Below are 16,630 nucleotides of genomic sequence, written 5' to 3'. Positions count from 1 at the left end.
AGTAGACTAAATAAAGAAAACGTTGTACATATACACCATGGAATACTATGCAGCCATAAAAAGAATGAGATCATGTGTTTTGCAGGAACATGGATGAAGCTGGAGGCCATTATCCTTAGCAAACTAATGCAGGAACAGAAAACCAAATACTGTATGTTCTCACCTATAAGTGGGAGCTAAATGATGAGAACACATGGACACATAGAGGCGAACAACGCACACTGGGGACACATAGAGGGTGGAGGGTGGGAGGACAGGGAGGATCAGGAAGAATAACTAATGGGTATTGGGCTTAATCCTTAGTGATGAAATAATTGATAGAACAAACCCCCATGACACAAGTTTACCTATAAAACAAACCTGCACATGTACCCCTGCACTTAAAGGAACAAAAGAAGTGTACAGTTAATCATTGCTATAAAGCAAAAGAGACTCACTGGAATCTCTTTTTCCTTCTTACCTTTCCCTGCCCCATGCAGACAGGCTGGGCAACAAGAGGAGAAAGGGCTACAATGATCCTGATGACAAAGGATCAACCCTGCAACAAACCAGTACACTTCCCACCTGGGCGGCCACAGGCAGACACCAGTGACCCCGAGCGGGGACTGATTTCCTGGTGGCTGCTAAAACAATGCACCAGAGAACAAAGTGCCTTCAAAACTAAGAATAGAAGAACAGCTCCAAATAAGATTTCCAGGACTCTGCAGGAACAAATTCCTCCCTTGCTCTGTCCGTAATCCACCATCCACCCACAGCTTGACCAGCCTCAGCACAAATGTCCCCACCTCCGCAGTCCATATACACAGATCTGGGCGAGAACTGAAGGACAGAGTGGAAAGGGGAGATCCAGAGAAAGAGGTGAGGTGTGTACAAGCACTTTGCCTTAAGGGGCTCACACCATAATGGTTCTGCAGTTGAGATGTGGAATATGTTTCTGTCATCCATGTCTTTGGCTTCAGATATGAGGGACAAGAAAACTCAGTTGTGCAATGTGATCCATAAAACTGACAAATCAGAATGGATCCTGTATTCTGAAAAGGTACTGAGGGAATGAGATCTAATTGTATCTGCTTGGGGGGGAATGTTAATTATAATAATAATAATGACATTATTATTATTATTATTATTAGCTGTATGCCTTTGGGTAAGGTTTATAATTCGGTCTCAGTTTTATAATCCAGAAAATAAAGGGGTTGGATGCAATGTGTGGTGATTCCTGAAAGACCTTAAAACAGAAATATCATTCGACCCAGCAATCCCATTACTAGATATATACCCAAAGGAACAGAAATCATTCTATCATAATGACACATGCACATGCATGTTCTATCTCATTCAGTTCAAAAATTCCCTGATGTTATGCACATGCAAACAAGGTATCATCAACACTGTCATCTTTATTCTCTCACTCATCTAGAAAACACTCATTGGGCAGCTAATACGAGTCATACCCTGCACCTGACACTGGCATACAAATACAGAAAAACACCGCTTCGCTTCTGGAGTAGTTTCTTAAGAGAGAAAGAAGGACAAGGGAGAATGGATGGAGTGAAAAATTAGAGCAGAGTTCTTCACCAGGAGCCAGGGGGCTGTACAGACATTTTCACAACTATGTGCAGGTTTCTAAAGAGAACACTCAAAGACACATGTGAACTCAGGAAGGCAGAGGGCTGGTGATTTAGTGAAACTATGACAGACCAAGCACCATGCTAAATTCTTAGTATGTGCGGGTGCTTGAAGGGTTGGTGCCCAAAACAGTCCACAAAGTGTTCATGGAAATATACACCTAAGGGATTTGAACCTGTGCTTGACTGGTGCAGAGCCTGCCTCTCTCCCCAGCATCAGGGATGGTCTCATGGCATGTGGCCTCTCCCTGCTGCTGTGCCTCCATCAACTCTCCCTTTCTCATATCAGAAGATCGTAAGCATTTAACAGCCTTGCACTTGTCTGACCCGAGCTTGCTGTATCTGCCCAAGAGGGCTGGGAAGATAAGATGAAATAATCCCAGTGAAATACTCATCACTAGTCAGCACTTAAGAGGTACCAGTAGATCATCATTCATCATATATTCATTTAGGACCTAATACATGCCAGGCCTTGGGATAGGCGTTCTCATCACCTTCATCACTTACTGTTACTACATTTAACATCCCCCACTCCCAGCAACATGCAGAATGCTTCACACAATATGCACTCAGTAAATGTGGGTTCAGTAAGTAAACGGTGATGAGCTTGGTGGTAGATCTATTTATTCTTCAGCAAATATTTATGCCTTTTCCTGACCTCCATGGCTTGATCCTGTGAGGTGCAAGAGATGGTGTACCAACTCTGAGCCTACATCTTAAGAGACATCATATGTTTCTGCTTGCTCCACAAGAGAAGAATACATATGTGGGTAGCACTGTCCAGAATGAACCCACGTAGGACAGACCACCCCAGCCAACCTGCACACTTATAAGCATAAGAATAAATGTTTGTTATTGTTTGCCACTGAGTTTTGGGGTAGCTGTGACTCAGCAAACGCTGACTGAAACGGTCTCCTTTACCGAGCTCCAGAAGTTTCAGGCAGGGAGAGTGGCCCTGGCTTTTCTTACTTTTAAGATGCAGTTTCAGAAATTGGGTCATTTTGTGTACATCCCTCTCTCCCCAATTTTCTCTGGGCTGGTAATGTCCCATTCAAAGAAGACAGCAGGGACTATGAAGACCCATATTTTGGCCACCTTGGCACCCGGTGCAGAATCCAGCACAAAGATGGTTCTCAGGCAGTGCCTGATTGATGGAAAGATGGGATGAGTACGGTCAAAATCACTAGAGGCAGCAACCTGGACCTCAGATGCTCAGAGCCACTGGTTCTGCAGTCCTCAAGGCACGGAAAGTGGATCCCACTGGTGATATAATATCATCTCAGACCATATGCAATAGACCTGCATATATTTATTATAATATGTTTTAGGAAACACATTTCCAACCTGTGATTTCAGGACTATTACTGCTTAGGATGCACCTAAGTCTAAAAAAAAAACAAAAACAAACCAAAAAACCCAAACCTAAAAAACCAAAAACGAAAAAGAGATAATTTAAATAAATACAGTAACTGAAAAATAATAGTACCAATGGTATGTGAATATGAAAAATGTAAGTGAAATTTGGGAAACACTGATCTATTACAAGTCTCTTTTTCCTAAAAATCACAATCATAATCATAGTGAGCATTTTTGAGCACTAACAAGATACGCTGTTTGAAGCGCTTCACAGATACTATTTTATAAATTCCTGATTCCCTATGAGGCAGGTACTATCAGCATCTTCATCCTGCAGGTGAAGAAACTGAGGCCCAGAGAGGTAAGGAACTTGCATAAGGTCACAGAGTAAGTGACAGTGAGGATTTGACTTCAGGCTGCAACTTCCAGGATCTCAGTCCTTGACAGCTATGTCTCTACTGGTTCTGCTTGGAGAACCTGGTACTGGGGAAGTTTAGCATTGCCCAGAGTTAACTGCAAAATCCAGAACTTGATCTTCAGACTCCTAACTCCCAGCCCAGTGCTCTTGTCCCTGCTCCACAAGGAATATGCTGGAGAGGACACCTGGGGTTTATGAGGACACCTGGACTGTGTGAGGTCTGTGAGAGGAAAGGGAGAGAGGTGGTAAGCACTGCAAGGAAGACTTGGAAGGGAGAGACGGGGAAATAAGGATCTGTCATGGTTATTTCAAGGCTGCCAAGCTGAGGCAGGTGCCCAAAGAATGCAGGGAAGCTAGAATACGGACAGAGATATTCAGCAAAAGAGGGCTAGCAGAGCAAGGGTTGACACACAGGAGCTGCTTCCCAAGAGAACTGCCCACCCCGGCCAGTATCAGGAGCGAGTTTCCCGAGTTTCCCTAAGTGACATTCACTTTGTCTATATTTAGGTCCTAAAGCCACCCATTGTTTCTGTCCCAGTGAACAGCTGGGGTCACCACTCTAACCTTGCCCACTCCGAGTCACACGTCTGAGTATTCCATCAAGAGAGGCCTTTTTAGGATCTGGTTTGAATCAACTTCCCCTGCCATGGCTCCTACTTGGCGTCCTGGGCAAGCTGTAAAAACATGGCTAGAATAGCGGCTTTAAAATGCATTCTCAACCTTCCATCGAATATGCTGCTTCCTTCCCTCCACAAAATCAAACTATGTCCATGTTTACCTCAGGACATAAGTGCCTCAGAGCCCTGTTGTTGCTAAGCCCTTACACACTAAGGTCTGAGCTATTCCAGAGGCTGATGGGGGAGGATGACTTGAGCCCAGGAAGTCAAGGCTACAGTGAGCTATGATCATGCCACTGCACTCCAGCATGGATGACAGAGCAAAACTGTCTCTAAAAGAAAAAAAAAAAAAAAAATATATATATATATATATGTTCATAAGCAGACTAAAGTAGTTAGTAAGCCAATTATATTTTGAGTTCTAGTTGATATCCTTGGGAAATGGGTGCTTAAACACATGCATTAAATCATTCATTAAATCATTCGACTTTGAAATAGGGCAGATGTGAAAACTATTTTTGACTTTTTGTGCAAAATATTTGCATACTTTAGACTCATATCTGAGCTAAATTGAGTTTAGAGACATCTCTGATTTGACAAGTGGGGAAACTGAGTCCAGAGAAAGTAGTGACTTGTCATAGGTGCCTCTTACTTAGGCACTGACTGGACCACAGCAAACATTCACCAAAATGGGACAACTTACCAAATCATTGGAAAGGAAAGTGTTACTGCAGATGTTGCACATAATAGGAGATCTGGGAAGGACCCCACATTAAAGTCATCACATAGCACCTAATGGCTAAAAACATCATTTCTGAATCCATTCTTCCTGGATTTGAAACCTGATCCACTACTTAACCATTCAGGTGACCTAGATAAATTATTTATCTTCTGTAAATCTCAGTTTTCTGCCATCTGCAAAATAAGAATAATGATAATAGCCAATCCCTACAGTGTTGTAAGACTTTTATGACCAAATATGAGTAAAGTGTTTAGATAAGCATCTAATAAATGTAAGTTATTATCATATTATATCGTTATTAACATTACATTAACTATCACTGACATGTAATCAATCATTTGAATGTTGTCAACTTTCATACTTGAAAGGCTCAAAAATTATTCATCAAGAGAGCAAATAGTGAGGTGAGTGAGATGGGGAAAAGCTGAAATTACCCCAGTCACATCAAAGTATTAAAAATATACGTCTGAGGGGCATGCAGTGGCTCATGTCTATAATCCTAGCACTTTGGAAGGCCAACGTGGGAGGATCACTTACGGCCAGGAGTTCAGGATGAGTCTGGGCAACACTGCAATACCTGGTCTTGACAAAAAAGTTAAAAAATTAGCCGGGTATGGTGGTGTACACTTGTTAGTCCCAGCTACTCGGGAGGCTGAGGTGGGAGGATCCCTTGAGCCCAGGAGTTCAAGGCTGCAATGAGCTATGATTGTGCCACTGCACTCGAGCCTGGGCAACAGAGAAAGACCCTGTCTCCTTAAAAACAAAAAACAACAAACAAACAAACAAAAGTATGTCTAAACAGTGTAACAAAACAAAAAGGCAACACAAAGAATGGGATAATATATTTGCATATAATATACTGAAAAGGGATTAATATTCAGAATATGTAAAGAACTCTTAAAACTCAATAACAAAAAAATAAGCAACCCAATTCAAAAGTGAGCAAAGGACTTGAACAGACATTTCTGCAAAAAAGACATACAGGCCGGGTGCGGTGGCTCAAGCCTGTAATCCCAGAACTTTGGGAGGCCGAGATGGGCGGATCACGAGGTCAGGAGATCGAGACCATCCTGGTTAACACGGTGAAACCCCGTCTCTACTAAAAACATAAAAAATGAGCCGGGCGTGGTGGCGGCGCCTGTGGTCCCAGCTACTCGGGAGGCTGAGGCAGGAGAATGGCGGGAACCCGGGAGGCGGAGCTTGCAGTGAGCTGAGATCCGGCCACTGCACTCCAGCCTGGGCGACAGAGCGAGACTCCGTCTCAAAAAAAAAAAAAAAGACATACAAATGGTCAATAATGCACATGAAAAGATGCTCAACATCACTAATCATCAGAGAAATTCAAATCAAAACTATAAGGTGATACCACTTCACACCTATTAGAATGGCTACTATTGAAAAAAAAAAATCAAAATGAGAAGTGTTGGGGAGGATGTCGAGAAACTGGAACCCTTGTGCACTGTAGGTGGGAATATAAAATGGAATAGCCACTGTGGAAAACAGTATGGTGGTTCCTCAAAACACTAAAAATAGAATTACTGTATGTTCTAGCAATACTACTTCTGGGTATATACTCAAAAAAACAAAAAGCAGGTAGTGGGAATGTAAACTAATACAACTACTATGGAAAACAGTGTCGAGATTCCTTAAAGAACTAAAAGTAGAACTACCATTTGATTCAACAATCCCACTACTGGCTATCTACCCAGAGGAAAAGAAGTCATTATACGAAAAAGATACTTGCACATGCATGTTTATAGCAGCACAATTCACAACTGCAAAATCATGGAACAAACCCAAACACTCATCAATCAAGGAGTGGATAAATAAACTGTGGTATATTTACAGAATGGACTACTACTCAGCCATAAGAAAGAATGAATTAACGGCATTACAGCAACCTCGATGAGATTGGAGACTATTATTCTCAGTGAAGTAACTCAGGAATGGAAAACCAAACATCGTTATGATCTCACTGATATGTGGGAGTCAAGCTATGAGGACGCAAAGGTGTAAGAATGATACAATGGACTTTGGGGACTTGAGGGGAAGGGTGAGAGGGCAGTGAGGGATAAAAGACTACAAATAGGTTGCAGTGTATACTGCTTGGATCATGGGTGCAACAAAATTTCACAAATCACACTAAAGAACTTATTCATGTAACCAAATACTAGCTGTACCCCAATAACTTACAGGAAAAAAACTGAAAGCAGGGTCTTAAGAGATTATTTGTACACTCATGTTCATAGCAGCATTATTCACAACAGCTAAAACATGAAAGCAACCCGAGGTCCATCCAAGGATGAATGGATAAGCAAAATGTGGTATGTCACCGTTTAGCAATATTAATTGACAAAAAAACACCTGTTTAATGTGGGGCATACAGTAAACAGCTCTCAAATCTTTCAGCCTTGTAATACAGAGGGTAGTTTTCAATCACTATTAGAGGTAATAATGAAATGCAAAATATGTACTATATATAGTTATGCAACAGTGTCATATATTCACAGAGAAATTGAGTATTTGTTTCTCTGTTACCTTCAGAGCTCCATACAATATTACCACCATACGCAATAATGGAATATTCTTTTTTTTTTTTGAATTTTGAATTTTGCTTTAATTTTTTTTTAAACCAGAATATTCTTAAAGGAAGGGAATTCTGACACATATTACAACATGAATGCACCCAGAAGACATTATGCTAAGGGAAATAAGCCAGTCAAAAAAAGACAAATACTGTTTGACTCTACTTATATAAGATACTTAGAGTAATCAAAATCATAGAGACAGAAAGTAGAATGGTGGTTGCCAGGGGATGGGGGAGGGAAGAATGGAGAGTTATTGTTTAACGGGTATAGAGTTTCAGTTTTGCAAGGTGAAAAGAGTTCTGGAGATGGATGGTGGTGATGGTTGTACAACATTATGAATGTACTTAATACCACTAAGCTATTTACTTAAAATAGTCAAGATGGTAAATTATGTGTTACATGTATTTTTACCACAATAAAAAATTTGAAAAAAATGTATGTCTAGAATGGTCATACACAATGGTCATACACAAAAGCTGGAATCAGGGTTACAGAAATCAGTCCCAGGAACATAGTTGTGATGAGAAGAATAGAAAAAGCAATGGACATTGCCTTTAAAAAACAGTTTTGGCAAGCCAGGTGCAGTGGCTCATGCCTCTGACCCCAGCACTTTCGGAGGCTGAAGCTTGAGCTCAAGGAGGATTGCTTGAGCTCAGAGTTTAAGACGAGCCTGAGCAACATAGTGAGACCCACATCTCCACAAAAAAATGAAATAATTAGCAGGGCATAGTGGTGTATGCCTGTAGTCCCAGCTATTCAGGAGGCTGAGGCAAGAGGACTGCTGGAGCCCAGGCGGTCAAGATTGCAGTGAGCTGTGATTGCACCACTGTATTCCAGCCTGGATGACAGAGTAAGATTCTATCTCAAAAAACAAAAATAAACAAACAAACAAAGAACAGTTTTGGCTTATCCAAAACTTTAACAACTACCTCCACAAAAAAACAAATAAAGGGAAAGGGAAAGTAACCTTCAGAGCTCCTAACCATTCTTCAACCCATGGAAACATAACATTTCCAGACACTCTTTCCAAAATAACCCAAACCAAACAACGATGTTCTTAATGAGAATGGTATCAAGTCTGAGTCTCCACTGATAATATCTGATTTCATTCTCCCAATAATAAACAGACTCAAAAACACCAGGATCACTTTAGGGAAACCTACAAAACAGTTGCTTCAAGCAGCATGAACTTCTAAAACCTAGTTTAGCCATCTTCCAATCCAAAGAAAAAGAGAAGATCTTGGAAATCCACTTTGTGATTAAATAGCAACAATAAAACAGAAGGCGGATGCATCTTCTTTTCTCTCTTTTCCTTCCCATTAATCAAAATCATCCTTTTACAAAAATTAAAATAGTAGCATTGCAGAGCACAGCGTGAAAAGCCCTTCCCTTTGTTCCCCTCCAATCACATATGCTAAAGGAGGCCCTGACAGCTATGCACGCCACTCAGCTCACCCTCGCAACCAAGCAAAGCCATCTGCGGTCTTAAACACAGCCACACAGTGCCCTTCTGATTCATACTAAAGTGAGGCGGGAATCTGGCTCCATCATCCCAGGTGCTTTTAACAGCAGTTCTCTGATCAGTGTCTTGGAAGGTAAAAAGAACACTGCGTCCTCCCACACCTCAGATCCTGGCACCGCCCCCCAACCCGGCTGGCTCGGGTGGGAGTTGAGAGCCGGCCCATGCCAGGTTCAGCAGCAGGGGGCTTACCTGCGCAGGGACAAAGAGGCAGCACCACACCATGGGGCGCTCTGACCTCATCCACCCGGACTCGCCGGCTCCTAACTGCAGTGGAGCCCTGTGCATAGGATTCTCTGAACAGGGCTGAGCATGGTTTCCCTGAAGGAACTCCTCCCCGCCACTTGGGCTGCATGACAGGAAGTGACAGGGGCCATCAGTTACAAGTGTCAGAGGCTGAGAGCCGCACCAGTCAAGAGCTCCCCACCTCTCCTACTATTGCTGTTTGTGCAAAGCACTCTTTGAGCATTCAAAGGTAAACCAGAAGTTCAGTTTCTGACTGACAATCCCCAGCCTGTGAGAGACAAACAGTGCTCACTGGGTCCCCACCAAAAGCAATGTGAAGCATCCCGTCGGCTGCAGCGGGTGTGCTGCCTGCAGCTTTGCAGACCCAAACATCAGGGTGAAGTAGAAAAGAAAGCATCACTAGGAGAAGGGGCATTGGGAGGAGAGCGTTGGGTCTTCAAAGAGGAATCAATGATCTACTTGAACTTTAACCAAGAATCAGTGCCCGGGATACAGAGCCCACACTGAGTCGCAGTTCAAAAGCAACTACACACCCATCCGTTTCTTTTTGTCTTATGCAAACCTGGCATCTTCCCTTCAGAGCCCTTTCAAAGTAGCTGCTTCTGGAAACCTCCCTTTCAACTTTTGTCATGGGTAAGAGGTCTTCCTGCTCAGAGCTATTATGGAAATAACTCATGGCTGACATTTCTTGTTTTATGAAGTGGGGATCTCACCAGAATGAACGTCTTGCTCCAGTTCCTTGCCTTATAAAAAACCCAGACCTCTTGGGTAAGGGAGACTGTCTCATAGGAAACTATAAGGTTTCAGATTGAAAACTATGCCTGGCTCACTCCTTCCCCACAAACAAACCAGCACTCTCACCCTCCTTGCACATTGGCAAAGGGTCTCAAACTCAAGGAGACATAACTCTAGTGTAGTTCTCAATTATTGATTTATTTCTTTTAGTTATCTAATGGGGTAGTATTTGACTTACAAAAATCTTCCTAATTACAAATTTTAGTGGCTAAGATTTAGCCCAGGGTTTCCTGAGGCCTTCTTACAAATGCACGGATTTTTAAGAGCCTTCCTCTGTCTCAGGCCTGAGTAAAGTCAGGGGACCCAGTAAAGACAGCAGGTTCATTTGAACAATAAGCTTCTGGTCTAACAGAAGGAGGTTAAATCCAAGACTTTCATTAGAAAGTAGGCTCTCTCCATCCACGTTGCCAGGAATTTGCAAAAAGTGTTGAGGGGTCCAGGAAATAAGCGAGCTTGGCAAATGCATTTTTCATGGGGACAAAGTCTGAGAAGGATTCTCAGAGCAAGAGACACATGGGCAGTCTTCTGACGGGTGTTCTAGGCAGAAGAACTGGCAAACTCAACAGCAAGGCAGTGCAGAACTACGGGGTATTTTGGAAGAAACCAAGTACGTTAATAGGTCTGGAGGCTGCTCTGACAGGCTTGGGTCTTGCTTCAAAAAGTGTGAGGGAATCACACCTGCTTAGAGAAAGGAGGAAGTGAAATCACTGCCTTTCAGGCAAGCATCTGGGTCACCAAGGAGCTAGCACCTGGAAGCACTCAGTAATGGCAGTGTCCACCGAGAAGTGGGTTTCAGATTGTCCTTGGGATTCCCTACTTCCTAAAGCCTGACTCCCCACAAAGCAAGCTAGTTAAGTGGTGGCTGGGGGAGGGGAAAGGGCAGGTATTCCTAAGGCCTCTTGTTCCAGCCTCCTACACAGGAAGGGTCCTGAATTTGAACAAGCCTGTAAACAACTTGAGATTAGCCAGCTTCGGGGACAACTCAGCCGATGAAGAAAGACAGTGCCCTGGGAAACGAGGGAGGCTGCATCACCCAGCCACTCCTCTCTTGGAGGATTTTCTGACAAGTCACTTCGAGGAGTCCTAGCAGCCAAGGCCAGCCTCACCCCAGTGAGGATTCATTGGAAATGTGAGATGACCAGGGCATACTATGTTTTCTTTCTTTTGCGGGGAGGAAGGGAAAATTCACATGAACAAATCCTAGAATGATTCAGCCTAACTTCCGGCTGCTGACTGAATGGGAAAGAAGAACTGAAACCTGTGGGCTGCAGCACTTTGTGGAAGAGGTGAAACTTGAGGGGCTCCAGGGCAGGTAGCAGTGGAGTAGGGAGGGACAGAGAGAGGGCCAACAGATGTCCTGGCAGGGGAAAGGGACGCAGCCTGCAAAAAGCAAGGCAAGAACAGGGCACGGCCGTCTCCTCTGATGCCCTTGCTCTGACCAGAAGCAATAACTCCCGGATTGAAATGGGTCCATGAAGAAGGCACTTCAAGAGGAGAATTTCAATAGTAAGAGGCTCTGATCCACAAGGTCCACATTCATTTTGAGCTTTATAATGGGATATCAAAAGGAACAGTTTTCTCTATGGTATCTAGGATACTACCAAGTATTCAAACATGTTTATGTATTGGTTTTTACATTTTAAAAGTAACATAGCATCACTGTCACACATTCAAACCACACAGAAGTATATAAAGTAAAAAGTGAGTCTTCCCAAAGGCCCTACTTTTTTTTCTATCCCGATCCCATTTGCTGGACGCACTGCGGTTAAAAAGCCAGATGTAGACAGAGGCTTATTAACCCAAATGGATTTAGGACCAGGGGTCAGGTACTTGAAAGAAAAGGCCAGGTGGGCACTGGGGCACCACTGAGAGTTTTTGTCTTAGGTCAGTTCCAGCTTTTCGGGTTCCTAAGGGGTTAATGGCCCAGGGTGACCAGACATTGTAATTTTACATAAGACCCTGAAATTCAGGGTCTTATGTAAAATCTGTCAATTGTAAATGCTGGCAACTATTCATCACCATAAGAAGTATTGTACGGGCCACATAACACAGTTGCTGGCTACATTTGGCCCCGGGGGGCCACCGGTTTGCACCCTCTGGTGGTAATACTTCCAGACATTTCCTTCTGTCTAAAAACACGAGTTGCTGGATGTAACATCTTATTTTTTTCAAAAACAGAATGATAACATTGTTTTACCACTTGCTTTTTTCATTTAACATCCAGGGCATCTTTCCCTGTCACGTTGTTTTCGATCTCTTACTGCAGAGCATGCTATGGTATGGAAGGAAATTAACTCATTTAGCCACCTGCCCTGTGGACATTTAGCAAATACGAAAGATATGCTTGAAATGTCACTTCTCATTGTCCATTCCTCTTACCTCTGCCAATGTTGATAACTCATGATGAAAGTGCACCTGTGTGCAGATATTAATATATCATACAGCCACAATTACTGAAACCAGAGTGACCAAGGATTTTTTATGTTTTAATATGAGCACTTACCATGTATTTTATGTTTTAATATGAGCACTTACCATGTGATCCTCACAATGGTCCCAAAGGAGGCCTTATTATCATCTCTCTTTTTGCAGATTAAAAAAAACTGAGACTCAAAAAGGTGGTGTACACCTCCCCATGGCACGTGGCCTAGAGGTGGTAAAGTTGGTTAGGAGTGGGGCCCAGCAAGCTTACTTCAGAGCTCCTGCTACAAGCATACAGCCCTCAGAAGAGACAGCCAGAAACCTCCTCTGGGATATTCAAGAATCTGATATATCAGAGCACAAACCACTAGAGAAGGATTGCTAACAATGGGACAATTCACTTGCCTCTTGGAAAGAAAAGTCTCATTTTAAAGCCCTTCTTCATACTTATCCAACATAAATTCTACATAGATTGGAGAGAAATGTTAAAAGGGGGAAAAATACAAAATTCTGGGGGCGTAGGTTCTCAGGGTATGGTATTTTTCTTTTGGTGTATAGAGCTGAATCATATATTTATACACAGGAAACTACCTACAAGGTGCCTACGATGCAAAGATGAACTCTGTTTTCCCACAGCTGGTTACATAACCAAACTGGTAACAGTCCCTCTTGTTGGGCTCTAAAGAGATTAGCACCAAAACTGGGATCTAACTAAGATGCCACCAAAAGTGTCATGGCATCACTAGAACCAGAACCATGCTTCCTGTGTTCTTGTTCGATATATCTGAGGGTATTTTCTGTTGAGAAGTTCCAAGCAATTTCCTTAACAAAGATATTATAAGGAACATACTCATCAGGGTTGTGAGAATTTCATTTACATAAAATAAAATATTTAGATTTTAGCAGAATTACTTCTTCATTAAAAGTTGGCAAGCAACGATGATTCTTTCCATTTGAGCTTTATCCTGGCTTCTTAATGTCTTTCTTATTTGTACTCAGCAAGTCAGAAATTTCACAAAACCTTACAGTTGGAAAGGGAATTTCAAGGTCTTTAAACATATCCCATTTGATACTTCAAATTTTAAAATTCCACAAACTGAATTTAAAAACAGGTAGTAAAAAAATCTCATGGCCCAGTGCGGTGCCTCACACCTGTAATCCCGGTGGTTATGGAGGCAGAGACACAAGGATGGCTTGAGCCCAGGAGTTCAAGACCTGCCTGGACAATGTGAGACCCTGTTCTCTACAAAAATCTCAAATGGGATGGTAGCAGTGACCAAATTAAAATAGTATATTGCACACTGGCTTAACCAAGGTTCCAATATCATAAGATTATTATTTCTCAGATGTTAGGTTTCTAAGGTAAGACTAAGGAAAAACAAAAATTCAAAAGCAAATTTAGGTAACACTAAGGAGAAACAAAATTTGGGTGTTACTACGCTGTCAGGGAGGCAAAAAGCACAGCAAGTCAGTGAGAAAAAGAACATCAAATTAGAGCCTGGGAGCTGCTCACAGTCATGCACTTTTATTGAAAGTCTTTATCTACTCCTCAGAGCTGGAAGGGTGGTTAATCCAAGTAAAACTTGAGCAACTCCTCTGACCGCTTCACCATGAACCCTAGACAAATGGAGCAGGGGCATCCAGACACTTTCCCAGGCCAAGGCCTATTGGACTCAAGGTGGTTCAACTCAAGAGACTCTGAACATTTGAAAATGTTGATGCTCTTGGAGAGCCCTGCTTAGTATCCCAGTTCAACAAGATTATAAAATGATGAGAAGAATGTGGGAGCAGACCTGGCTGCCCAAGGTCAAGAATGAATAAATAAAAAAGTCTTCATCTCTGGTTTCAACACAGGAACTAAAAATAAATGATGCTGGAACATGGAAGTCTCAACGATTGCCAGTCATGGCTAATCTTGAGTGCTTATCTTACTGGTTTTGTTACGGGCAATCGCCTGAGCTTGGTCTTTATTCTCTCTAAACAAATCTGAACTTGTATAACCAGATTCCTCACATTATTTTGGCAACTGACACACGGGCAGCTATTTTTAAAAGTGAATGCAAAAAAATAAAATAAAATAAAGCCGTCTTCTGATGAATGATGTGAAGCAGCTACTGGCCTGGTCACTGCAGTTCTGCCTCCTTGACTAACACAAGAAGCAAGAGCCACCTGAAGAATTTCTGCATGAAGCAGACAGGGACCGCTTGCAAATAAGCTCATACAGTTATTTCTTAGAAATATGAACACCCTGGGTGCAGCTTTTTCAAGAAACTGTCAAGTCCCCTTCCTTACACTGTCAGTTAAAAGTGAAACTCCCGTCTGTGGGTTACAGACTTCTGCCCAATTTTTAGGAAGAAAAAAAAGTTTAAAAACTGATTAGCTGATATCTATCAGCTAAAGGGCTTCCTTACTTGGAAATGAGACTTACTATTTGGCATTGTACTGTCAAAGTTGGTTAGAAGTGGAAAATTTGAATATGGGGGTGGGGGTGGTATTTCTGACACTTACATGAATACTCAGGAGGATTTTTAAAAGAAACCTGCCTATATCAAAAAACAGCACTTGACACACTGAATTTCCAAGTTAAAAATATATAACAAAAGCAAGAATCATTCTTATTAAAAAGTTTCTCACCATTATTTTGACTTCAGATAACTCTTTAGGGATAATTTCTGGGAATAACCACCTGGCTGGAATAGTTAACAGTAAATTAATATTTGGGCTCTGTGATTTTTGGCTCTGCCATTTATTTACAAGTTGAATGACCTGGTAAGTCACTTCTTAATTTCCTTGATCTTTAGTTTCCTTATCTGTAAAACAGGAATGACTCCTTTATCCCTAGCAGGGTTGCAGGGAGGATGGTAGGATACCAACTGACACAAAGTATTTAAAAGCAGAACAGGCTGGGCGCCGCGGCTCACACTTGTAATCCCAACACTTTGGGGGAAGGATCAGCTGAGGTCACGAGTTCAAGACAAGCTTGGCCAACATGGCAAAACCCCATCTCTACTAAATATATATATATATATTAGCTGGGCATGGTGGTGTGTGCCTATAATCCCAGATACTCCGGAGGCTGCGACAGGAGAATCACTTGAACCCAGAAGGCAGAGGTTGCAGTGAGCCAAGATCATGCCACTTCAGCCTGGGCAACAGAGCAAAACTCCGTCTCAAAAAAAAGGCAGAACGAAGGATGACGGGGACTTTGGGCCATCATACCATTGTTTCTATTTTTGTATAGGTTTTAATTTTTCCATAATAAAATATTTTTTAAAAAACAAAGGCATAGTAACATTTTTTTCTTTTTTCAAACAGAAGAGGCAATTTTTTGGTGTGATATTGGAAACTGGTTCAAATTTTCTTCCTAGCAAATTGAAAAGCCGTACCAAATTTGAAATCCATAGTTTGATTTTTCTATCCTGATTTGACTGTCAACTGGGCATCTAAGAAGAAAACAGAAACTTGCAGTTTCCCATTTCCCTTCTTCCTTCCAATAGAGAAAAAAAATGAGAGCATAGTTAAAACTTAAGTCATATTTATTTTTTAAATCTTACAATGCTGACTTCCCTGAAATCCCTGTATCCATCTAAAAAGTTTGAGACTTCTACGAAAATACCCCCAAGAAACCAAGAGATTTAAAAGCATGTATGTCCCATGACTCAGAGCGTTCATTCTGCCTAAACACCAGTGAAAGTGGTTTTTTGTTTTGTTTTGTTTTGTTTTGGGTGTGTCATGTGTACTTGAAGAATTGGTATTGCCACTTTTTCTCCCTTAATTCAGAATCAGAAAGGAATCACCAAAACGCTGGAAAATACCAAACCAAATGAGATAGGCAGAAAGGGCTTCCAATTCCCACCAAGGCAACTGGTCCTGGTTGGAAGCTCAGCACCTCCTCCCAGTTAGGGCTCTGCCCTGGAGGCTGTCCCTTTAAGTCAGACTTCCTGGTAAGGCTGAGAGATTTCCGCATGCAGCTTCCTGGAGACTGTATAAGATAAACAATAAACTTTGCAACAAGATCATGGACAATAAGCCCCACGTGGCTGTAACAAGAAGCAATTATAAGCATTGACAATGGCTAGGGCATTTCCAACAGGAATGCAAGTCCGTGATAAACAGGGGAGAAACATGCTACCCCACACCTGCACAAACTAAATGATGTGTAAAAAATAGTTCCTAGCCTCTCATCACATTGAGAACTAGTTGCTTCCAAATTCAGCACTTTTTTAAAAAAAAATCATTGTCTAAGAGGAAAGCAGTCAGGCCTTTCTTAAAGCACCACTACCTATTAGATGTAAGCTGCTAA

General features: G+C 42.0%; 1 protein-coding gene across 2 annotated transcripts in view; it reads right to left on the bottom strand.

Moving 5' to 3' along the window:
- The window catches only part of ARHGEF3 (Rho guanine nucleotide exchange factor 3), a 339,692-nt gene that overhangs the window by 183,117 nt on the left and 139,945 nt on the right, over window positions 1-16,630 (bottom strand). Inside the window, exon 1 of one of the 2 annotated variants that reach the window (XM_025375790.1) lies at window positions 9,058-9,214. The exons of the other annotated variant lie outside the window; for it this stretch is intronic. Within the exon in view, the coding sequence (XP_025231575.1) occupies window positions 9,058-9,153 (96 nt within the window). The 5' untranslated portion in view covers window positions 9,154-9,214. Of the gene's footprint in view, window positions 1-9,057; window positions 9,215-16,630 lie in introns of those variants that run through there. 2 annotated transcript variants of the gene reach the window in all.

This window comes from Theropithecus gelada, chromosome 2 (genome assembly GCF_003255815.1).
Source record: "Theropithecus gelada isolate Dixy chromosome 2, Tgel_1.0, whole genome shotgun sequence".
Lineage (NCBI taxonomy): Eukaryota > Metazoa > Chordata > Mammalia > Primates > Cercopithecidae > Theropithecus > Theropithecus gelada.
Note: the sequence above shows the minus strand (reverse complement) of the source record. Positions and strands in the feature narration are given on the sequence as shown.